This window comes from Hippopotamus amphibius, chromosome 14, assembly GCF_030028045.1.
Source record: "Hippopotamus amphibius kiboko isolate mHipAmp2 chromosome 14, mHipAmp2.hap2, whole genome shotgun sequence".
NCBI classification, from domain to species: domain Eukaryota; kingdom Metazoa; phylum Chordata; class Mammalia; order Artiodactyla; family Hippopotamidae; genus Hippopotamus; species Hippopotamus amphibius.
In genome coordinates this window covers 8,617,783-8,638,748 of record NC_080199.1, presented here as the reverse complement: position 1 = coordinate 8,638,748, position 20,966 = coordinate 8,617,783, and the positions used below count along the sequence as shown (strand labels likewise).

Below are 20,966 nucleotides of genomic sequence, written 5' to 3'. Positions count from 1 at the left end.
TGCCTTAGAGGACTGGGGCAGGGAGGGTGGGGGGGAATCGAGGGGGGGGCGTCAAGGAAGGGAGGGAATACGGGGATATGTGTATAAAAACAGTTGATTGAACCTGGTGTACCCCCCAAAAAATAAAAAAAAATAAAAAAAAAAAACTTCTGAAAGGAGCACTAGGGATGGTGCAGAGTGTGTGCTCAGCACTAGTTCTAGGCCCCGTAAGACAGCATCCATTTCCTCATCCCAGCACTGCTGCCGTATTTTTCAGTTTTAATCGGTGTCAGGCCTAGAACTGTTTTCTGTTGCTCTGTTCACTCTCCGTTTGCTACAGTTAAAATCTGTACAAAGTAGATTCTTCAAGTGAGGACTAACAGACCCTGTCAAGCTCAGTTTTCAAAAAGCATGTGACAAAAGTATATTGACAAGAGGAAATCCACCTGTTAATGTATTCCTGAAAAATTTATTAAACACTTGATCAAGACTCTTGAAAGCCACTTTTATGTCTTCATGTTATTCTTTGTGTATATTTAGATCAACCAGATAATCCTAAATAGGTTGTTTTAAAGAGTTGCTATAATATGTTAATTCTAGTTATGCGAGTTGTTTCTGTGCACTACCTTCTCAGTCTCATAAAATTTCTACCACTGTTCAAAGACACTAATGTTTTGAAAGGCATTTTGTTGAAATTAGTCCCATTTTAGCATTCCTTTGAAAAGTTTGATGGATGACTCTTGAAATTCAGCCAGGAGGGTTGCATCAAAAACTTGCTTGAATTTATCCAAAAAGTCATAATCGGTGCTGAATCTGAATTTGTTTGCCCAAAGCAACACTGTTCCTGGCTGACAGAGGTACACCATGGTGGCGAGCAGCTTGTCCAGGAAGTAATGGTGGTAGACCACGTCGGAGGCCAACACGTAATCATAGTAAAACGTGGACTTGGGGAAGTTCTGCTCCAGGCCCTCTCCCCACGCCAGCTCTCTCACTTCAGGCAGATGTGCGGCATGGTTGAGTGTATTCCTTAAAAGGTTGTACTGAAGGTTCCCTAGGACGTCAGGCAAATCCGTGGCTGTGACTTGAGCTCCTAAGAGAAAGAGGAAACTTGTAATAATTACCTGGAAACGTGAGGGCAGCCATGGGGTACCTGTACTTGCAGGGAGAAGTGGAACTTGGCTTCTCACCTTGGCCCCGTGGACATAGGGGCTGGGTAATTCTTTCTTGTGGGGGACCCTGCCCTGTGCCCTGTGAGGTGTTTAGCGACATCCCTGGTCTCCATCCACGAGATGCGAGTAGCACCTCCCACCCAACCCCTAAGTCATGCCGATCAAAACTGTCCCCCGACATTGCCAAAAATCACTGTTGGTTGAGAACCACCGAGACAGAATAACGTTCCTGTCTTTTAAGAAACTAAACAGCAGTGCAGTTTGGGGAGATTTCAGATAATTAACAAAACATACCAAGGTTCTTAGCATTTGCTTACTGTCATAATTCACAATGTTTTTCCTTCTAAAATTGTGTTTATCTGAAGATCTTGGTTTTCTCCTCTGGGAGGTATCAGCACCCAGTTTTCTTTCCACAGGGATGATCTATTTTCTGACTATCCCCCCTATTAAATGCATTAAATTAATTTTTAGGAATTTTTAAGCTAGCGATAAGGGTTCACAAAATCTTGTTTCCAGATTGATTTTCATAGAAGATCTGTAATAGTGTAGGCAGAGGTAGGCCAGATGTACCCACCCTTTGCCCAGTACCCAGGACTCGCAATTGCATTTTGGGTATAAATCTGTCTTCACCTTGGATTCACTCACTTTTTTCCCCCCAAAAAACATGAGTTATAATAGTTGCATTGAAAAGCAGGAGACAATATAACGGCTATTTACAACAGGAATTGGAGAGTCACACCTTCAGAATTTCAACTTTCTCATATGGTAATGGACGGGACAAGTTACCCAGCCTCTCTAAGGCTCAGTTATCTCTGAGGTTAGCAGTGGTCATTCTAGCCCGGACATTTGGAGGGATTCGGTGGGTGCGATCACGGCCAAGCACGTAAACCACAGCCCGTCAAACAGTAAGTGTTTATTATCACTGTCGTGACGGTAACTGCCTTTTGAATCAAGGTCAAGAATAGACAGACAAACCTAGAATACTGGCCACGATGGAAACGAGGCCTGGTCCAGCACCGATTTCAAGTACCTTAGCACCTTGGAGACTGAGTTCCTCTGCGTGTTCCTCCAAGTACTGGCACAAAGCCATGGCCTGAAAAACATTCACAGTTGTCACCTGAACCTGGAAAGCAGGGACCCCATTCCCCACCACAAGTTAAATACTCAAAGACATGTTAATAGTTACAGCTTATTGAGTTCATAAGAATCAAAATATTCACGCAGCCGCAGGTTTTGACCTCTGGAATATGAAAGTTGTAACACGCATCTGTGTCTAGAGACACAGACTTGTTAAAGAGCTTGTGTCAGAAAAATCTTGGTCAACCTCCGGGAATAGGAAGATCAGCTCAGCTCTTCCAGAACCAGGAGATGAGGGGCCGCAGGACAGCAGCCCCTCGCTCCGGTGAAGTCGCGTCAGGCCTCCACCTGCTGTAAGACGGTTGTGCTATAAACTCCAGCACCTCCCTCGACTCCATCAGCAACATTCAGATTGCTTCGGACTTTGCCTGCTACACTGGAAAACTGGGCAGTAATTTTAAGTAATTCATCTAAGAAACACTCGACCAGCAAGACAGTGCTTCCCAAACTCCAGTGCACACACACGTCATCTGGGAGCCTGGCTAAAGATGCCCAGACACGTGCAGCAGGTCTGGTGGGGCTCGAGGCTGCATTTCTAACACAAGTGCATTTCTAACAAAGCCACCAGGTGATGCCAGTGCTGCCAGCCCGAGGACCACACTTTGGGTGGTAGCAAGGAGACTACATCCTTTATGCGGTTTAAAAAAAAAAAAGAAATTTAGATCGACTTTTATACAGAAAATCAAAGGTCCCTTTGCTGCTTTCTTCATTCTATTCTGCCTCCACCTCCTGAGGTGTCTATGAAGAGATAAAGGGAATTGGATGTGCACCGAGGCAGGAGGTATTCCGTGTAAGCCAACGGGCGTCCGTTAGCGATGCCGTGGATCAGAGGGACTGGGGAGAGTCACATGTGAGTTACCTGAGTTGGGAATGTGAATCCAGAGGTGAACAGGCAACGTGAACGCTCTAGTTTGCATACACGTTTAGCCTTCACCTTCTTACAGATGATCTGGGCTCCTTATGACTCACTTTCTAGCTGGGGCTGAGGCTGGAGTAGGGGGCGGCCGGGATCATTTGAGACGAGCCGTGGTCACGATGGCCCGCTCCCGAGTTGGCGGGAGCCCCAAGCCCACGGTCCCTCCCGAGGGTGGGGGGATGGAAACCGATTCCCAACTGCACGACAGGGTGGCAAGGGGCATCAGGTGCCCTGGGTGCTGGAGGATGAGTGGGGGGGGGACCGGAAGGGGGCGGCAGGTGGGGCAGCACAGGTGTGAGGCGGCACCAGCATCCCAGCCCCTGGCAAGGAGCTCTGGGCCTGGGGACGGAAGTTCTGAGGAAAGGCCTTCTTTGGTTCTCGAGGAGAAACGATGATTATTCGCTATGTGGGGGTTTCGATATTCGCAAGCCTGTCACCCAGAGCCACCGAGACGTGTGCTTTGAGGGGCTCCTGGAGGGGTGGCTGTAGGCATCCTTCCTGAAGTGCCCTGCCCTGCGACAGGCTGGCCCGGGGCCCCCATCCGGGGACAGATCTTCCCGCAGGAACAGCTACATCTTTTAGCAAACACCGCCCCCCCCCACACACCCAGATGCCGCTGCTTCGTATTCCTATTAGCAAACCGAAAAGTCGTCTCCCACAGCTGCTCTCGAAGTCACACGTGGAAAGGGTGCTTCCCCACACTGTGTAGACCCTTCTTCTGCAGCTTTCAGGAAACGGAGGTCCCAAGAGGGGCCAGGATCGCGTGCGGGAAGGGCTGAGGCCTTAGTAAGAATAAAACAGTCCAGTGGGGGCAAATAATCTCTTTCCACTCCTGATCTCTGACACCCCAGCTCTGGGTGTCTGCTGGCCAAATATAGCAGGAAGCTGCGGAGTCGCTTGGCAGTCTCGGACTTGTTAAGCCAAAGGGAAAAAACCTTTATCCGAAGGAAATCATATTAAGCATCACGGATATCACTCAGGCGTCCTTGGCTGAGGCGGGTGAGGGGGGAGCTCTACGAGCCTGGAGCCCTCGGCTGTCCCTCCCTGCACCCCCTCCACTGCCCGCATCACGGGCCACTGGCACCCAGACTGTGGCGCGCACTCCGAGGAACTTCTGATCAGAGCTTCTCAATGGACCAGTGGGTTAGCAGGTGGCTCAGAAATGCAGCCCCAATCCACCTCCCCCAGCCCCGTCTCCTGAATCTGAATCTGCATTTAACAAGAACCCAGAAGGCTTCCCATCCAAGCTAACAGTTGCGCCGTTCGGATCTGCAGCCTCTCCAAGCACAGGCTGAGAACCTCTGCAGTGGAAAGAAGGATGGCGCTGGCCTCCGAGGACCACCGTCCCAGCCTGGTTCTGCACCTCATTGTCAGGGGAGACGGCGCACACCACCAGAACATTGCAGGTTGTCTGGCTCTGAATTCAGTGTCTCCGCCACTTCAGTTCCATCCTCTTGGGACTGCTACAGGGAGAGCATTAGATGAAGCACCGCTTCTTAAACACGTCTACTGGACTAGCCACACCATAAAAGGCGAGTAAATACCCAAGGGTCTGTGGGAATGGCCCAAAGGGGCCCGCTGCAAAATCTAAACTCTAAAGACTGTTTTTTCTGATTTCTTAACAATTCATATGAATTTTTCATCCTACTTCCCAATATACTCAAGTTCGTGTTAATGTGTAAACACAGTGATCCAAGGAACATAGCATAGAGGAAAACTTGTTTCTAGGAGAGATGCTATGTTTCTGCAGCATCTAAGTACACAAGCAACACCCCCTGGGGGCCATCCATGGACCCTCAATCTGAAAGGACAGAAGGTTAAAGCACTTGGCAAGGCGTCCAAGGCACCACTGTTGTACAAAATTGCCGTTCTCATCCCCAGAAACCCTGACGCCCCACCGTGACGGCTCCCTCACCCCCGGCCACACCACCGCTCCGTAACTCTCAATCGATTCTTGAATGACAATCTTCCTGCCTGCAAACCGATAGTACTCCTGGGTGTAGCTGGCGTAATTCGTTGGAATAAATTTCTGGAGGCTTTGAAGCGACGGTTCTATCTTGTTAGAATCTGTGGGAGAGAAAATTAAACAGGTTTCATGGTTTGTTGATCCAGTGCAAATCCACACTCGGTACGATTAGTCAGATGGGAAGAGGTTGAGCAATCTTCCAGAAACAGAAGGGGAAGTGCTCTCAGTGACACTGGCTGCAAACTAGCACAAACTGGATGAGAGGGGTGACAAGGACATAACATTTGGATGGGGCGTTTTTATCACATGACAGAATGCCAAAGGATGTCCTGGGTCCTTCCCTCGATTTAGGAGAAGACAGAGCGGTGTGGATCCCTCCCTCCCTCTGGTTTAACGAGAGGAGGAAACTACGCCACCGGCAGAATGGCACAAACGAGCCGTCTGCAATAAGGAGGACCAAGGCAAGCATGGACCTGACTATTTTTAGGTCTTGAAGTGATCTAACATTCCCACATGTTGGCTGGAACGTGTTCCTTAAGTCCTTCTACAATTGCTCCTCAAAAGGTACAGGTCACCCAAAGACGAGCCAGCTCCACAGTCCTGGGGGGGTTGTCAGATGAGCTCCAGCTATTAAGTTACTCTTCCTTTAAATACTCCTTTACACTCATGACCCACTCAAGCAGCTCTCACATAGCATATAAAATGAGAGGAAAAGGGCACCTGATCAGGGCTGACATCATGGGAGCCCAGAATGTCAAAGGTTTCGCAGAGGGTTTCAGCATAAAAAAGAACAGCGAGTAAAAAGGTCAGAAGGAGGATAAGCACATGGGGGGTCATGCACAGAAGAGGGGGGGCTGCTGGTACCCTCGGTGAGAGGCACTGGCAGCGAGGAGTTTTGGGGGGAACCAGCATGAGACCAGCCCTTGGTGCCGGATCTGTACCTGGGGATGTGTAACCAGGGATGGAAATAGTGGAAAGGAGCGGTCAGTGAACATCTGAAGGGCTCTGATCAGAAACATACAGACAAGAGGAAGACGAGGGTGAGTGCAGGGGGTGGGGGGGGGGGCCTTTGAAGAAGCCTAATCAGGGGTCCGCCCCTCCGATGTCAGGTTTCACTGATTTCCACCCGCACTAGACAGTTCTGTGTCACAGCTCTGCAAACCCTTTGTAACAGGGTCACAGTCAGGAGAATCCAGAAAGGAGGAGAGGACGCTTAGAAACATTTACATCAGCTTGACCACCTCCACTGCACCTGATTACAAAACAACAAAGCTTGTACTGTGTTGTGTCTTTGTACTTCTTTTCGTGTTGTTCTTCCAGAAACTCATTTGTGTTTCATTTTACAAAAACAGGGTCTAAATGCTCTTTGACCACAACGTGGGCCAAGTGACTGGTTTGTAAATTAGCACGATGATGCCAGCAGCTCTCGGCCGGGGGTTCTGATCTAGAGTGCTCCAGCCCGAGAAGGAGAATTCTCTGTCCTGACCACAAAGGCAAGCTTCTAGGGACCCAGGACGTCCCTGAGCTCGCAAGAACCTGCTGATGAATCGCGGCCAAGTCAGTCCTGAGATGTCGTCTTTTCCTGTCATGTGCCCTGAAGAGGCCCTGGGAAGGGAAGGGGGACTTTGGTCCTCACCCACCTCTAATAAGGGAAGCTACTGACATCTAACAACATGAACCTGAAATTTATCACCCAACAAAGAGGACCCAGCTTCTCCCATAGGCTGAGAGGCTGACTCTGAGCTCTGTTTCAGAGAAAATAAGAAGGCAGAGGACCAGACTATGTTGTGCCCAGAAACGTTCAACAACCAGGCTGGGGCCAGTGAGGAAGCACTCATGTGCAGGGTTTGGCCATCGCCGTGGTGACAAATGCCCCCACTGTGGCCGACCCTGGGAAAGAGGAGCTGCGGCTCAGCATCACAGGCATTTCTGCCACAGGTACGAAGCCCATCAGCAGCCTCGAGAGCACAGGTCATCGTAAAACGTAGGAAAATAATTCGTGATGAGACGTGAGGATACATTACCTACGTTCTTTCGTATACCTTTGCCTTTTACATAATCCATTTCATTCTACGTTTATGACTTAAATTTTAACCATGGCCATGTTTAACAATCAGTTCGCAAAATTCCTGAAATGCAGGAGCTGCTACAGGCCAGCCGGTATGAGTGGGTACCAGGCTGCCCTCCTTCCCCCTGAGCCTTCCGTCATTGGAGCAGCCAGACCGTCAGGAACCCAGGCCAGCTCCTGCTACCTTCTGTCCCCTCAAAGTCATCCAGACCGTTCCTTTTTCCCTTCCTCCCACAAATCACCAACTGGAGGCTAACTTTTCTCTCAAGAATGTAGGAAAAGTTGACGGGCTGATTTAAAGTGGCTCATCCTTTCACAGGATGGATAATGAGCCAATGGCTATACTTCCTGGATCAAACATTGTAAAGAAACATGGGCATATAAATATTCTCTCAGAAGACCTTGTTCCATGCTACAAAGATAAGGAAATTTATGTTGATTGTACATGATTTTCAATTATTGTATCTAGTCTTACCGGATAGTTTTAAAGAGGTCAGATTTTTGAGATAGGCAGAGTCCCATTTTTATGTAAACAGTTTAGTAAAAATGAATATCATCCTGGTTTAGCAGAGTTGGAACATAATTTTCCACTGTTGATTGTAACTGTTTTGAACGTTATATCTTAGCTCTTATGACATCATTTCTTATGTCTATCATTTATTTACTCCTGATCCCCTATCCAGAAACGCAACCCTAAGTGGTTACGTCGTCCTAATGGGAAAATACACTTGGCTTTGCAAGGATCGACTGTAGCACACAGATGCCAGGAATGCATTTTGGTGAAAAGCAGAAAGGAATCTAGATTTCATTTCTTTTTAAAAGTGCTGTTGCAAAAATCTAACTTTCTTAGGTTTGTACACAGGATAAAACAAAGTTGTGGTCTTTGATAGCTAAATAATAAAAACATAGGGATTACTTTTACTGCCATGCTTCTGCTTGCATAAGGGCATTTTCTACTAAGCTTCATAAAAGAAAAAGATCTAGAGTTAAAAGGAAACGGACATTCTTGTCCTTGAGGTTCACTGGAAAATGCCATCCCCAGGAAAAGAAGGGAGAAGATGTGAAGCTGAGGAAGGAGGTTACCTCCTAGGGGTCCGCTGCTGCCGTCTGCGTGCAGACCCTCCTCGTCCAGGGGTCTCGGTGCCTCGTCCAGTGGCTGGGGCTGCTGCCCGGAGCTCAGACAGGCGTCCATCCCAGAGCCGCCAGGGAGGAGAGAGCTGGCCAGGACCGAGTGCTCCTCCGGGTCTGAATCGCTCAGAGCCTCTACAAGGTGCAGCTTATCGCCTTAGCATCTGCTGAGCCGGAAAGAGCACCTGCTTTTCAGCTTAGTTTCCTGGGCAAGGAAAGCAGCTACCCCGGGAACTGCCATCCTGGTTTTGCAGAGCAAAGTGGAAGGAGACCATGAAACATTACCCCATCTTTCCTATGCCTGGAGAAATGCAAAAGCAGAGCCACTGTAGCTGAGACAGGCACTGCCTTGCTGCGGTCTAGTTATTTCTAAGAGCTTTTGGAACTGAATCTTGATGAAGAAGGTTGGATCCAGCCATGCATATCTTTGAGGGTACCTTGTGGATGGAGGGTTAATGACATCATGGATTTGGCCCCGGTGCGGGGCTGCTCCCTTTTCATCCGAGGCTCTAGCACCAGACAGTAGAAAGCGCTGAGGGCTGAGAGCCAGGAGGCTGGTTGGCTCCCACTCTGACTCTGGCAACTCACTTAATCCCCTCCACGCCATTTCCTCATCAGCAACAAGGGGAGGATGATATCTGCCTGCTTCCTAGGGCTGCGGCAAGAAACAGGAGAGCAAAAGTGATTAGTGCAGCTCAGGAAAACTCTACTGATTCAGAAAAAAGGACCTGGCTGTGGGGATCATTGATCAGCATCCCAGTAAGAGCACGTGACTTCGCTGCGGGACTTAGCGTGTTGTTGCCAAGCACCGTTCTTGTGCTTTCAGGGCATTGATTCATCTAATCCTCACAACAAACCCTGTGAAGTGGAGGCTATTATTATGCCTCTTCTCAGATGAGAGCAATCCAGGCACAGAGAGATTCAAAAGCAGCCCAGGAGCACGCAGCCGGCCCATGGCAGAGCCAGGAGTCAAATCCAGGAGGTCCAGCTGCAGGATCTACATACTTGACCATGAGGCGGGACACAGCTTGAGTTGCCTTGCTTCAGCCATGGGTTTCCTGGCTGAGTTTGCCCCGAAATTACTCATAATGCTTAGTTGTCAGAGTGATGTTTTCTAGTTTTTTTTGTTTTTTTTTACAAAGCGTAAATAGTTTCCCTTATTCGTTTTTACACACCAGAGTTGCCCCATCATACTGTTTCAGCCACCTGGGGAGAGCAACCAGCCACACCAGCCACACCATTACTATCCCACACCCGGAGGGGTCACGTGCCCCTCTCATCCATGTGCAATAGGATTTCAAACCAGTGAGGTTGCCATGCTAGTAGTTTAGCATTTTCACTGGCTCCGGAATCAAGCAATCAATTATTTACCCCAATTCTCTGACTCAAGAAGTTTTTTTCTCTTGCGGATATCTACTTGCTCCTTCTTTTCAACTTGTCCCAACACCAGGAAGTTCACTGTTCCCCTAAAGATAGCTGACCGGTTGTTGGTGAGTACCTAGAGCACCTTCAGGGCAGAAGTCTCCGCGCTGCAGTCAAGGGCCCTGCATTTCAGTGCTGGCTCTGCCACAGACTATCTTTGTTGGGAACGTAGATAATGGTGATTCTGACCTCACGTGATGGGTGTAGGAATTAATCGAGGTAATCTGTGCAAAGCCTCTCACACAAACAGTATTAATGCTTATTCTCATCTCCAAAGCCAGAGAGTGGTGAGGCATACAGCACTCTTTACAGGACACCCACCCAGCACCATGGGACCCTGTGCATAAAACTTGAGACATTTCTTCATTTTGCATGCAAGAAAAGGAGATCTGTTTTCACTCCAATAACAGGTAGTACTTTTCCTTGTGAAATGAAATGGCTCCCCCTCCCCCATCATTATAGTTGACATGAGAAATTAATTGTTCCCCAAAAAAGCAACCTAGAATATAACCACAGTAATCTACCTCGTGTTCACTGTTAGTTCAACACATCCTATGATCTAGAGCATATGTTAGTATTTCACAAAGAATTGGGAAGTTCTGAAAAGGACTCCTGGTTAGTACCCTCAGAATAATTTTGGACAGTTAGTTTAAGCATATCTTTACCTTATGTAGCAGAAGAGATCTGAGATTCCTGTGCACCCTTTGATCCGCAATGTTTTATATAGGTCTGCACCTGAGAGGATTAGCATTTTATGAACAAAAGCCAGCCAGTGGAAGTCCAAGTTATTTAGGGTAGCATTACCCACCAGTACCCAGACACATTACTTTGCTAGAATTACTCTCTCTCTTTCTCTCTATCCCTTTCTCAATTCTCAGTTTTCTTTCTTACACATACACACACACATACACTTCTTACAACATGAAGTGGAATCACTCTCAAAAGGTCCAGAAAATCACTCCAGCAGAATAGAGGCTGTCCTCTAGGGTATCCAGTGGCTGTGATATGATTTGAAATGAAGACTTACATTTCACTTTAAAAAGGAGTGGGGGGTGGACAGGTGGAGTTTTGTACAAACCTGCAAACTGCGTGCTTATCAGCCCAGCTCCTGTGGCTGAAGGAAAGGGCACGGCTGGTGTGGACTCTGTCCTGGGCCCTGATTACAGCAGCCAGAAATAATGCAAGACTCTACCAAGAGGAGGACAAGAGAATATCTATCCATAAGAAGGGATGTGAGGCAAAGGCTTAAAGGCACATAAGGGATGAAGTTAATTGGGGCAACAGTGAACAGGAAATCAGAAAACTCCTCCCAGAAAAAAGCAAGCCATTGTCATTGATTTCATTAAAATAAGGCGCAGTTAAAAAGGAAGGAGGAAAATTGTGTGCTCATTTGGGAAGCCCGGAAACCCTTAAAATAGAATATAGAGCATGTAAACTAAAGCCTTAAGCAAATGGGAATTAAATAATCCTTCACATTGATGAGGGACCATGCTTACCCAGTGAGCTGAGTGAGTGATTTAGCTTGAGTAGATGTAAGAGCCTATTTTTATTTATTTATTTATTTATTTTTACCCAACTTTGGAAGTCTCTGCTGTCACTTTTTTCCCTTTAGTTCATTTCTTTTAACTCCGGATCTTCATCTGGACATGCTGTGGTCCCCTATCTCCTCTCCCACTGCCACTGAAGGAAGGTGACCTGCAGTCTTTTCCAGGTCTGTCATTCAACTTGAATGCTTTGTTATTCCCCAGCTGGTCTAGTCCTGTGACTGCGTCCTGCACATCTGTAACTTCTTTCCACCAGGTGTCATCATCCAGTAAGAAACAGCAAGAAGATGGTCATCACTACAATTTAATAACTAACTCTTAAAAACTGATTGCAATTTTTACGAATATATGTGTGTATATGTGTATATATATACATATATGTATATATATACACACACATTTATTCTACATGCCTTAAAATGAAGAAAAGGACAAGAAGAAAAGTGTTTTGAATCTCATTTAATCTCCCGCTGTCTGGGGAAGGAAACAAACCAATTTTTTTGTTGTCTGGGCTTTTTTGTATAAACCTTATAAAAACTATCTGACTGAAAATGCAACTGGATAGAAATATGTATCTCTTTCACCTAGTATGGAATATTCTATTACTTTAAGAGTTTCTTTTTTTTTTGTTTTTAAGAGCATAGGCTCAGTAGTTGTGGCGCACGGGCTTAGTTGCTCCATGGCATGTGGGATCTTCCTGGAGCAGGGATCGAACCCGTGTTCCCTGCATTGCCAGGCGGATTCTCAACCACTGCGCCACCTAGGAAGCCCTAACAGTTTCTTTTTAATACTTTCTTCAAAAACTGTCTTTTCAATCGCTGCTTTAGGGAACAAATCAGAACTCCACTGCCTAGAGCTGGAACAAATTAGTCTGAGTTTCCTAAACACTGGACTGTAGGCACGGTACATCAGAATTACCCAGAAGCTTTAAAGTTCATAGACTCTATGCCCTTGGAAATTCTTGTTCAAGGCCTAAGAGTCTAGAAGTTTGAACTCCCCATCTGACAACTCTTCCCAGCATGTCTGTAGCACCAGCCCGCAGTAGGTATCCATCTATAGGGCAGGGGACACGTGGGTTGTTTTCATATAGTTGAAGTGCCAGCCCGTGAGGAGGGATTAGCCTTCTGCATGGCTCTGCAGGGCACACTGATGAAGTAAGTTCCCGGGAGGCAGATTTGGGCGCAATAGGAAAGAATTTTGTAACAAGCCGAGCAACGGAACAGTTGGTCTCGGGGAGCCTAGCGTGATGGAAAGTGGGCCAGATTTGGAGTCAGAAGATGCAAGATTGGATAAAGGTTTATGCAGGGTCAATGGGAAGGCTGTGTACCTGCTGCCACTCTGCCTTTCTCCATCAGCATGGACTCAGGTACCACCGGGCTTTCTTCCAACTGCACCTAGCTCTCTCGGCCAGTGGTCCTAGACGAGGGGGAATCCTCCCCTCCTCCTAGGGGAGTTTGGCAATTTCGAGAAAATCCAGCAGTTTTTGCTTGTCACCACTGGGGGAGGGTGCTATTTGCATCTAGTGCAGAGAGGCAGGGATGCTGCCAGATGTTCTTCATCATACAGGACCACCCCCCACACCCCCGGCAAAGTACCATCCAGCCCAAAATGTCAGCAGGGCTCAGGTTGAGAACCCCGGTCTAGGTGGTGGATGGGATTTGGATGCTGGGTAAATTCTAATTGCCATCCTGCAGATATGATCTGCCAGCAGGCTGATCCCTGCCTCCTCCGTCTCAGGGCCCTCATCCATGAAATGGGTGGGTTCCAAGTTAGAGTGGCTCATACATGCCAGACTCCAAGCCCCATCTTCACGGAGATCCAACATTGCAGCCCCTGGCTTTGTCTGGCTTCTCCCAGACCCAGACCCAGAGGCAAGGCTTTGAGAGAAAGTATTTTCTTTCAGGAAGGGAGGAAGGGAGAATATTCCAGGGCAGGGCTGCCACCAGCAAAGGGTGTTTATGAAGCGGTACCTAGTGCAGGGGGTGAAAAAACTTAAACCCATGGGAGAAGGCTGGGAAATGAGGCAAAATACACACTTCAAGAAGTATTCCAGAGACTTCCCTGGTGGTTCAGCGGTTAAGACTCTGTGCTCCCAATGCAGGGGGCCTGGTTTCGATCCCTGGTCAGGAAACTAGATCCCGTATGTACGCAGCAACTGAAAGAGGCTACACGCACCAATAAAGATCCGGTGTGCTGCAACTAAGGCCTGGTGCAGCCAAATAAATAAAAACAATTTTTTTTTTTTAAAAAAAGAATTATTCTAGGGAATTCCCTGGTGGTCCAGTTGTTAGGATTCCGCACTTCCACTGCAGGGGTCAAGGGTTTGATTTCTGGTGGGGAAACAAAGATCTTGCAACCACATGGTATGGCTAGAAAAAAAAAAGAGGATTATTCCACTCCAGTTTCAGAGGGTTTCTGGGCTATCTTTATACCAACACATCAGCACAGATGCAGAGACAGCAGCTGGAGCGCTCAGGTGTGTCCAAGGGATTAGTGAGATAGTATTATTCCTTTACCCACCATAAGAAGTGAAACTTTACACATCTGCAAGAATCTGGAACAGCGTCTGGTGTCCTAGAAGGTCATCAATAATGTGTCTTGTATTAAATTGTATGCCGTTCAAGTCGTGGGTCTGACCAACAGGGTTCTTTGGAAGAGCTCTGGGACATTTCTCTGAATCAAATGGAAAAGCTGAACACTGGGGTTTCACAAATAACGGACCCAGGGCAGCTCTGGTCCCGCAGAGCTCAGCAGCAGCAGGTGTTCACGGTCTTCTCTTTGATCAGTGCTGTGGGAGCCTCAACCACAGTCACTTTCCACCTGTGTAATTGTAGATTCAAGGTCTAAGGGACATGATTCTGATTGGCCTCAACTTGGTCATAAGCTCTGCCTTCTAGTCAGGGCTGGGTGGGGTGACAGAAGGAGGGATGCTGAACCCATAACAGCCAAGATTTGTGTGTGGCCCTCCCCTCCTCGCCACCCTGTACAGACACACTTTCTTATTCTCACAAATACAATTTCAAAACGGGGACTCATCCTCTCTATAATGGAAGGTAACCTTAGTCTCATTGGCTATGGCATCTGGAGAGAATGGAGCCATTCTTTGAGTTGAAACCTCTAGACGATGGCCATTTCTTCACTAGTTCCATGCTTCTCCCTCAATGGGCAGGCATTCCCAGGAGACCAAAGACAGTTACAACTGTTTCATCACCGCTTACCATGGGCCGCTAGTCCCATCCCAGAATATGAACGAGAGGCTCACTGCTTTTCACGTGACCTTCCGTGAAAATTCTACAAAGGAAATTTCAGACACGTAAAAGACCACCATCCTTACTTATAAGGGAGACAGCAGTGGTAATAATTCACTCCCAGGGAGGGGGCGTCTCAGTGGAAAACTAGGAGTTCTCTTAAAACCCTGGTAACCACTAATATTCAAAAAGTGTGTGACTTTCAGTGTGTTATGCAGCAAATATTTGGTCACAGGGAAGTGCAATTCCAGAGTCTCTGGTCCCTCGACTCTTTGGTAACACAGTGGCTCAAAGTTCATGGTCCTCTCTGTCAAATGATTTAGGGCTGCTGCAATGCGCCCTCATTTGCCAGATTTCTGGGGGAGCCCCTAAGGATGCCAAAGGGAAGGGTTCATTGGTGCTGCTACAAGGGATGTAAAGATTTAGACCAGCCAGCACTATGGAGGCTCAGACATGCGAAGCCTGCACAGCGGGACCCTAAAATGAGACTCATCTTGTCTTGGTTTGGCTGAGACATGAAGATGATGGATTCCTTATGTTGTTAAAGAGAGACCACCTTCAGAAATTTTGAAGTAGGATTTTGAAAAACATTCAGGCAACACTTAAATTTTGTCAGGCTTGTGGACGCAGAAGACTTTGGTTCTATTTCATTTTAAATGCCCTTTATATAATGACAGACATTACCAGTGAGGATGGAAGAAATGGTATGAGTGAAACAATCCAATACATTTGGAAACAGCAAGTGAAGTTATAGCCCTTTCATTTTAAAAATAGCACATGCCTCGTCCTAAGTATTCAAGTTCGCACTTAACCACACAGAAAGGCACAACTCCCCATAAATTATCCACCTTATAAAGTGGCTCTGACGGGAAACCATGAGTACCTTGATGGACTGACACGCATTTCGAAGAAGGGATGTGCTTGGTTGTTTGTTTCTATTTTTAATTTTTTCTCAAGCCAATTCTTAAAACAGACTTCCCCTCAAAGAAATTTCACTGTTGTTTGAAAACAATCTTCGACGGCAACCGTGTGTAAATCACAATTGGTACCTGCCAGGGTTCATGTCATCAAAAGAGCCAAGGATGCTTTGGAGCTGAGCTGTGAGCCTGTGATAGGGATCACGTGGAAGAACATCATGCTTGGGAAATAGGTTTAGATAAGAAATTCTGGCATCAAAATGTCTACGAAATAAGGGTTAGTTTGCGAGTAACATTCCTCTTTTTAACAGTAAATAAACAATAGGTTTCTGATGTCACCTTAATCCTAGGCTAGAAGGAGCCAAATGAGTCTATCAGTATGGAAAAAAATTTCCCTTCACAGTAAGTCACCTCTGAGCGTGAGGATGGGAGATGAGCCTTCAGTTCCAGTGTTATTGTCAGGCCCGGGAAGCAGAAATGACTACACCAACCCGCCCAGCTCCCCGCCAGACGCGGATGCCTCCAATGCCATCTGTTCTTTCCATATTGCCATCAGCTGCTTGGAAATGGCACTTTTTAGAGGGACTTAGCGGTAACTAATCATGCTCCGATTTTAGCAACAGCAGTTGACCCGTGTTCAGAAAGATAATTTTTTCCCAACAGATTTCTACTAGGAAAGAATGTTTACCTGGTGGGACTATTCTGGGATGGGCCACAATGGAGCATTCCTTTCATTCTTTCCCCTCATTCTAGGGCAGACTCAACTTGAGAAGCACAGGGTTCTCATCTAGGGCTGTGCTGTCATGGGTTTGGGGAGATATACTGAATGATTTCAGTACCGATCCCGGTAAAAGAGTGAGAGGGGCGTGGAGGGGCAGAGAGGAACGGGCGTTCCACAGGAGCCTAGTCCTCCCACTTTCCAACTGTGGGATCCCAGAGAAGTCACATCCCCGGGCTACCTTTCCTTCCTCTGTTAGGGATGATAACACCTCTTACATACTTACTCTGTAGGTCTTTTCAGGGGTCAAGTGAAACAAAGTACACGAAACGGCTTTGAAAATTACCAGGCCTATGTGAGCATGTGAGTTTTTAGATTGTTGTCAAATTGCCTCTTTCATACATGACTTGTAAGAGTGCAGGGCACTTAAAGTTTCCTTATGAAGAGACAGGCTGTAAATATTCTTTGAATTGACAACACTCGTTGACCAGATTGTGATGTATGCCCTTGTTTTTTGTAGTGAATTATAAGTTTTATCTTTATCTTCTTCAGGGTCAGTATTTCATATTAAACAGTAAGAAGTTTAATCTTTTTTCCCAATGTGTTCATATTACTCCTTCTTCTTTGTTATCTGGTAGGAGAATTGTGCTTCAGTACTTCAACTCCAGGCATCTGTGGACTTGAACTCCAAGATGCAGACAGAGGAAAAACTAATGCACTTAAGGGGACACATCCGACAAAGAGAGAAAGGACACGTATCTCTCTCTCTCTCTCTCTCTCTCTCTCTCTCTCTCTCTCTCTCTCTCTCTCACACACACACACACACACACACACACACACATGGATGGAGACAGACAGACAGTCGGTAAAAATATTGGGAAAGAAGATATGGTAAAGAAAAACCAAAATGGAGGCCCCAGTTTGAAAGCTGCCCTGCACCAAACACTCAGAGTTATGTAACCAGAGCTTAGACTGTCCTGATTTCCCCACCATGCTGACTCTGACCTTCAACACAACTCCCACTTCAGTGGGCTGGAGGTGACATGAGCTGTCACAGACCACCTCCTTAGGACTTTTGCCAATAATGACCTCTCTTCCTACAGTTGTTGGCTGGATCTTCAGCAAGAGAACTCAGTGTAAACTCAAGCTTTCCCCATCTGCATGTGACCGTCCAGCCTCCTGGCTGGTCTGCCTGGAACAAGCAGGCCTCTGCAGTGCTGCTGGCCTAGAAGGAGTGTAAGTTTCTAGGAACCCATCACAACAGAAGGCAACGCGTTTCCTTTCTCCTTTGCTCTTTACCAGCCGAGCTGTAGCTGTGCAAGCTCAGTTTTCACCACTGTTCCTCTCCAAGTCTTCCCGCTTGTGAAGAGGCAGTTTCTTGCTCAATAATATGTTCCTATCAAGCAAAGCTGTCTGAGCTCTGATGTAAAGTGACCTCCCTTGCATGAAGAAGCCCAGGGTCAGGCAGCCAAAGGCAGGGAAGCACGATCTGAAGAACCACACAAGGCATGTCTCATACACACTCATATACTGGTTGAATTTTCTCCAATGATTGCCCATCATTGAGCTAATCAGGAAAAAAAAAATCTACCTTCATTGTTGGAAAAAACACCTATTTGTGTAAGTCTTCCCTTTAACAGATTAGAGGAGAAAAACCACATGATCTCCTTAAAAGATACCAAAAACAAAGACAAGTCAACATCATTTTTTTAAATAAACATAATTTTTTTAATTAAAAAGAATTTTTTTAATTTTTTAAAAATCATGCTTAAAAAAACATGATATTTTTAAACAAAGATGAAAGCGAGGAAACTTCATTAACATGGTAAATGGTATCCTCTGAGAGCCCCCAGCACGAATTATATTAAATGGAGAAAAATGACAAAGACAGAAAAAGAAAAGGTATCTGCTCTCACTCTTCCTGATCTGCATTGTGCTGCAGGTGTGGACAGTACAATAAAAGCAAGGAAATAAAGTCAGAGGGCTTCCTAGGTGGCGCAGTGGTTAAGAATCCACCTGCCAATTCAGGGGACATGGGTTCCATCTCTGGTCCAGGAAGATCCCACATGCCGCAGAGCAACTAAGCCCGTGCGCCACAACTACTGAGCCTGTGCTTTAGAGCCCATGACCCACAACTGTTAAGCCCACATGCCACAACTAGTGAAGCCCATGTGCCTAGAGCCCGTGCTCCGCAACAAGAGAAGCCATGGCAATGAGGAGCCCACGCACCACAACAAAGAGTAGCCCCCGCTAGCCACAACTAGAGGAAGCCCGCGCACAGCAACCAAGACCCAACACAGCCAATAAATAAATAAATTTATTAAAAAAAAAAGAGGTATAATGATTAGAAAGGAAGAAATAAATTTCATACGATAGGATTTCCTCCATGAAATAGTCAATAAATTCTATCAACAAACTGTTAGAACTAATGAAAGAGTTCACGCTTGTATAAGATCATGTACAAAAACAATGTCATACACTAACAACAAAATTTTAGAAAGGGTAATTTTTAAAATATGCCATTTGCAGTATAATGAACATGATAAGGAACCAAGAAATAAATGTATTGAGGGTGCTCCAAGACATTGTCTTTTTCAGATCTTTCCCTCTAGTTAGTGGAAAGACAGCTCCAGATAAATGCTCCCATTACAGTGGAATAGAGGTAACACGACCTGTCATGAACCTCCTCCTTAGGGCACGTGCCAATAATGACACCTTTCCTTCTATAGCTGTTGACTAGAATTTCAGCAAGAAAACTCAGAAGCTTTTGGAGCTTCACATATTCTCTCTCTCTCTTTCTCTCTGTTTTCTTTTTCTTGTCTTCAATTATTCAGTTAAAGTGTACTATGCTTTAAATTTATTTAGTTATATCAAAATAAATGGAAAGAAAATCTTGAAGCAGGAGATGAATGTAAACTGGGGAAATCTTGCAAAATCACAAAATAATTCTTGGTGCTTCCAGAGACAAAAGAAGGCACTGACATGGACCCAGTCTCTGTAGGAGAGTGAAAGTTGACAGCCTCTGGAATGAAAGATGACATTTGTTGCCTCTTAGCCTTTAGATTCCAAATGGTATTGTCAACTGTCATGAGAACTTGGTCTCTTTTTAATTGCTATCATGGATACAGTCCATTGGCCAAAGACGTGATAAAAGTGTGTGTGTGCTTGTGCGTGTGCTTGTGTGTGTGTGCTATCAAGAGACTAGTAATGCTACCTGACATGGGCACATGTGCTTTTCAGTTTTCAAAACCTATTCGGAAACATCATCTCCTTTGATGCTCACGGCTATTTTGTAGGATCCACAGAAAGTGCATCAATGAGTAGGAGGAAAGTTTCACTTCCTCATCTCTACGAGGGCAGCAGCATGCTTAGAGGACGGCAATATTTATCAGAGTGAAAAGGAAAATAATGGTTCAAATAAAAACAAACTTCATCCGTAAAAGAAATAATTGATAAGCTGGACTTCATTTAAATTAAAAACTTCTGCTCTGCAAAGGACAATTATACATCAAGAGAACAAGAGAGGCCACAGACTGAGAGGAAATATTTGCAAAATATATATCAGACAAAGGACTGTTATCCAAATATACAAAGAACTCTCAAAACTCAACAAAGAGATAACAAACAACCTGATTTAAAAAAACGGGCCAAAGACCTTAACAGACACCTCACCAAAGAAGATACATAGATGACTAATAATCATGTGAAAGGATGCTCCACATCATATATCATCAGGGAGATGCTAGTTAGAACAACAATGAGGGAATTCCCTGGTGGTCCAGTGGTTAGGACTCCACACGCTCACTGCCAAGGGCCCCAGTTCAATCCCTGGTTGGGGAATTAAGATTCCACAAGCTGTGAGGGGCAGCCAAAAAAAAAAAAAGAACAATGATACTACTTTCCACTGATTACAATGACCAAATTCCAGAACACTGATAACACCAAATGCTGGTGATGATGTAGAGCCACAGGAACTCTCACTCACTGCTAGTGGGAATGCAAAGTGATACAGCCACTTTGGAGGACACTTTGATGGTTTGCTGCAAAACTAAACATACTCTTACCCTATGATCCAACAACCTTACTCCTTGGTTTACCCAACACAGTTGAAAACTTATGCCCACACAAAAACCTGCACATGGATGTTGATAGCAGCTTTACTCATAAACTCATAATTGCAAAACTTGGAAGCAACCAAGACGGTCTTCAGTAGATGAATGGATAACCAAATTGTGATCCATCTGGATCATGGAATATTAGTGCTAAAAAGAAATGAGCTAAAAAAAAAAAAAAGACATGGAAGAATCTTAAATGAATATTACTAAGTGGAAGAAGCCAATCTGAAAAGTCTATGTACTGTATGATTCCAACCATATAACATTCTGGAAAAGCCAAAACTATAGTAAAAAGATGAGTGGTTGTCAGGGGTTACGGAAGAGGTAGGGATAAAAAGGAGAATTAAGCACATGGGATTTTTGTTTTGTTTTGGTTTTGTTTTTTAAGCTCTTTATTAGAATATAATTGCTTTACACTGTTGTGCCAGCTTTGCTGTACAGCAAAGTGAATCAGCTGTATTTATACATATATCACCATATCCCCTACCTCCCGAGACCCCCTCCCACCCTCCGTATCCCAGCACTCTGTCATCACGCATCATCAAGTTGATCTCCCTGTGTTATGCGGCAGCTTCACACTATCTATTTTACATTTGGTAGTGTATATATGTCAGTGCTACTCTCTCACTTCGTCCCAGC

General features: G+C 45.7%; 1 protein-coding gene across 1 annotated transcript; it reads right to left on the bottom strand.

Annotated features, from left to right (window-relative positions):
- Positions 1-428: 428 nt before the first annotated feature.
- LOC130836022 (protein-lysine methyltransferase METTL21C) lies at positions 429-8,453 on the bottom strand. The gene is made up of 4 exons (XM_057708012.1): positions 8,319-8,453; positions 5,117-5,268; positions 2,124-2,241; positions 429-1,069 (listed from the first exon to the last, which is right to left on the bottom strand). Exons 1-4 carry the CDS (start codon positions 8,425-8,427, stop codon positions 675-677), a joined length of 774 nt encoding a protein of 257 aa, XP_057563995.1. The 5' UTR covers positions 8,428-8,453; the 3' UTR covers positions 429-674.
- Positions 8,454-20,966: the final 12,513 nt, after the last annotated feature.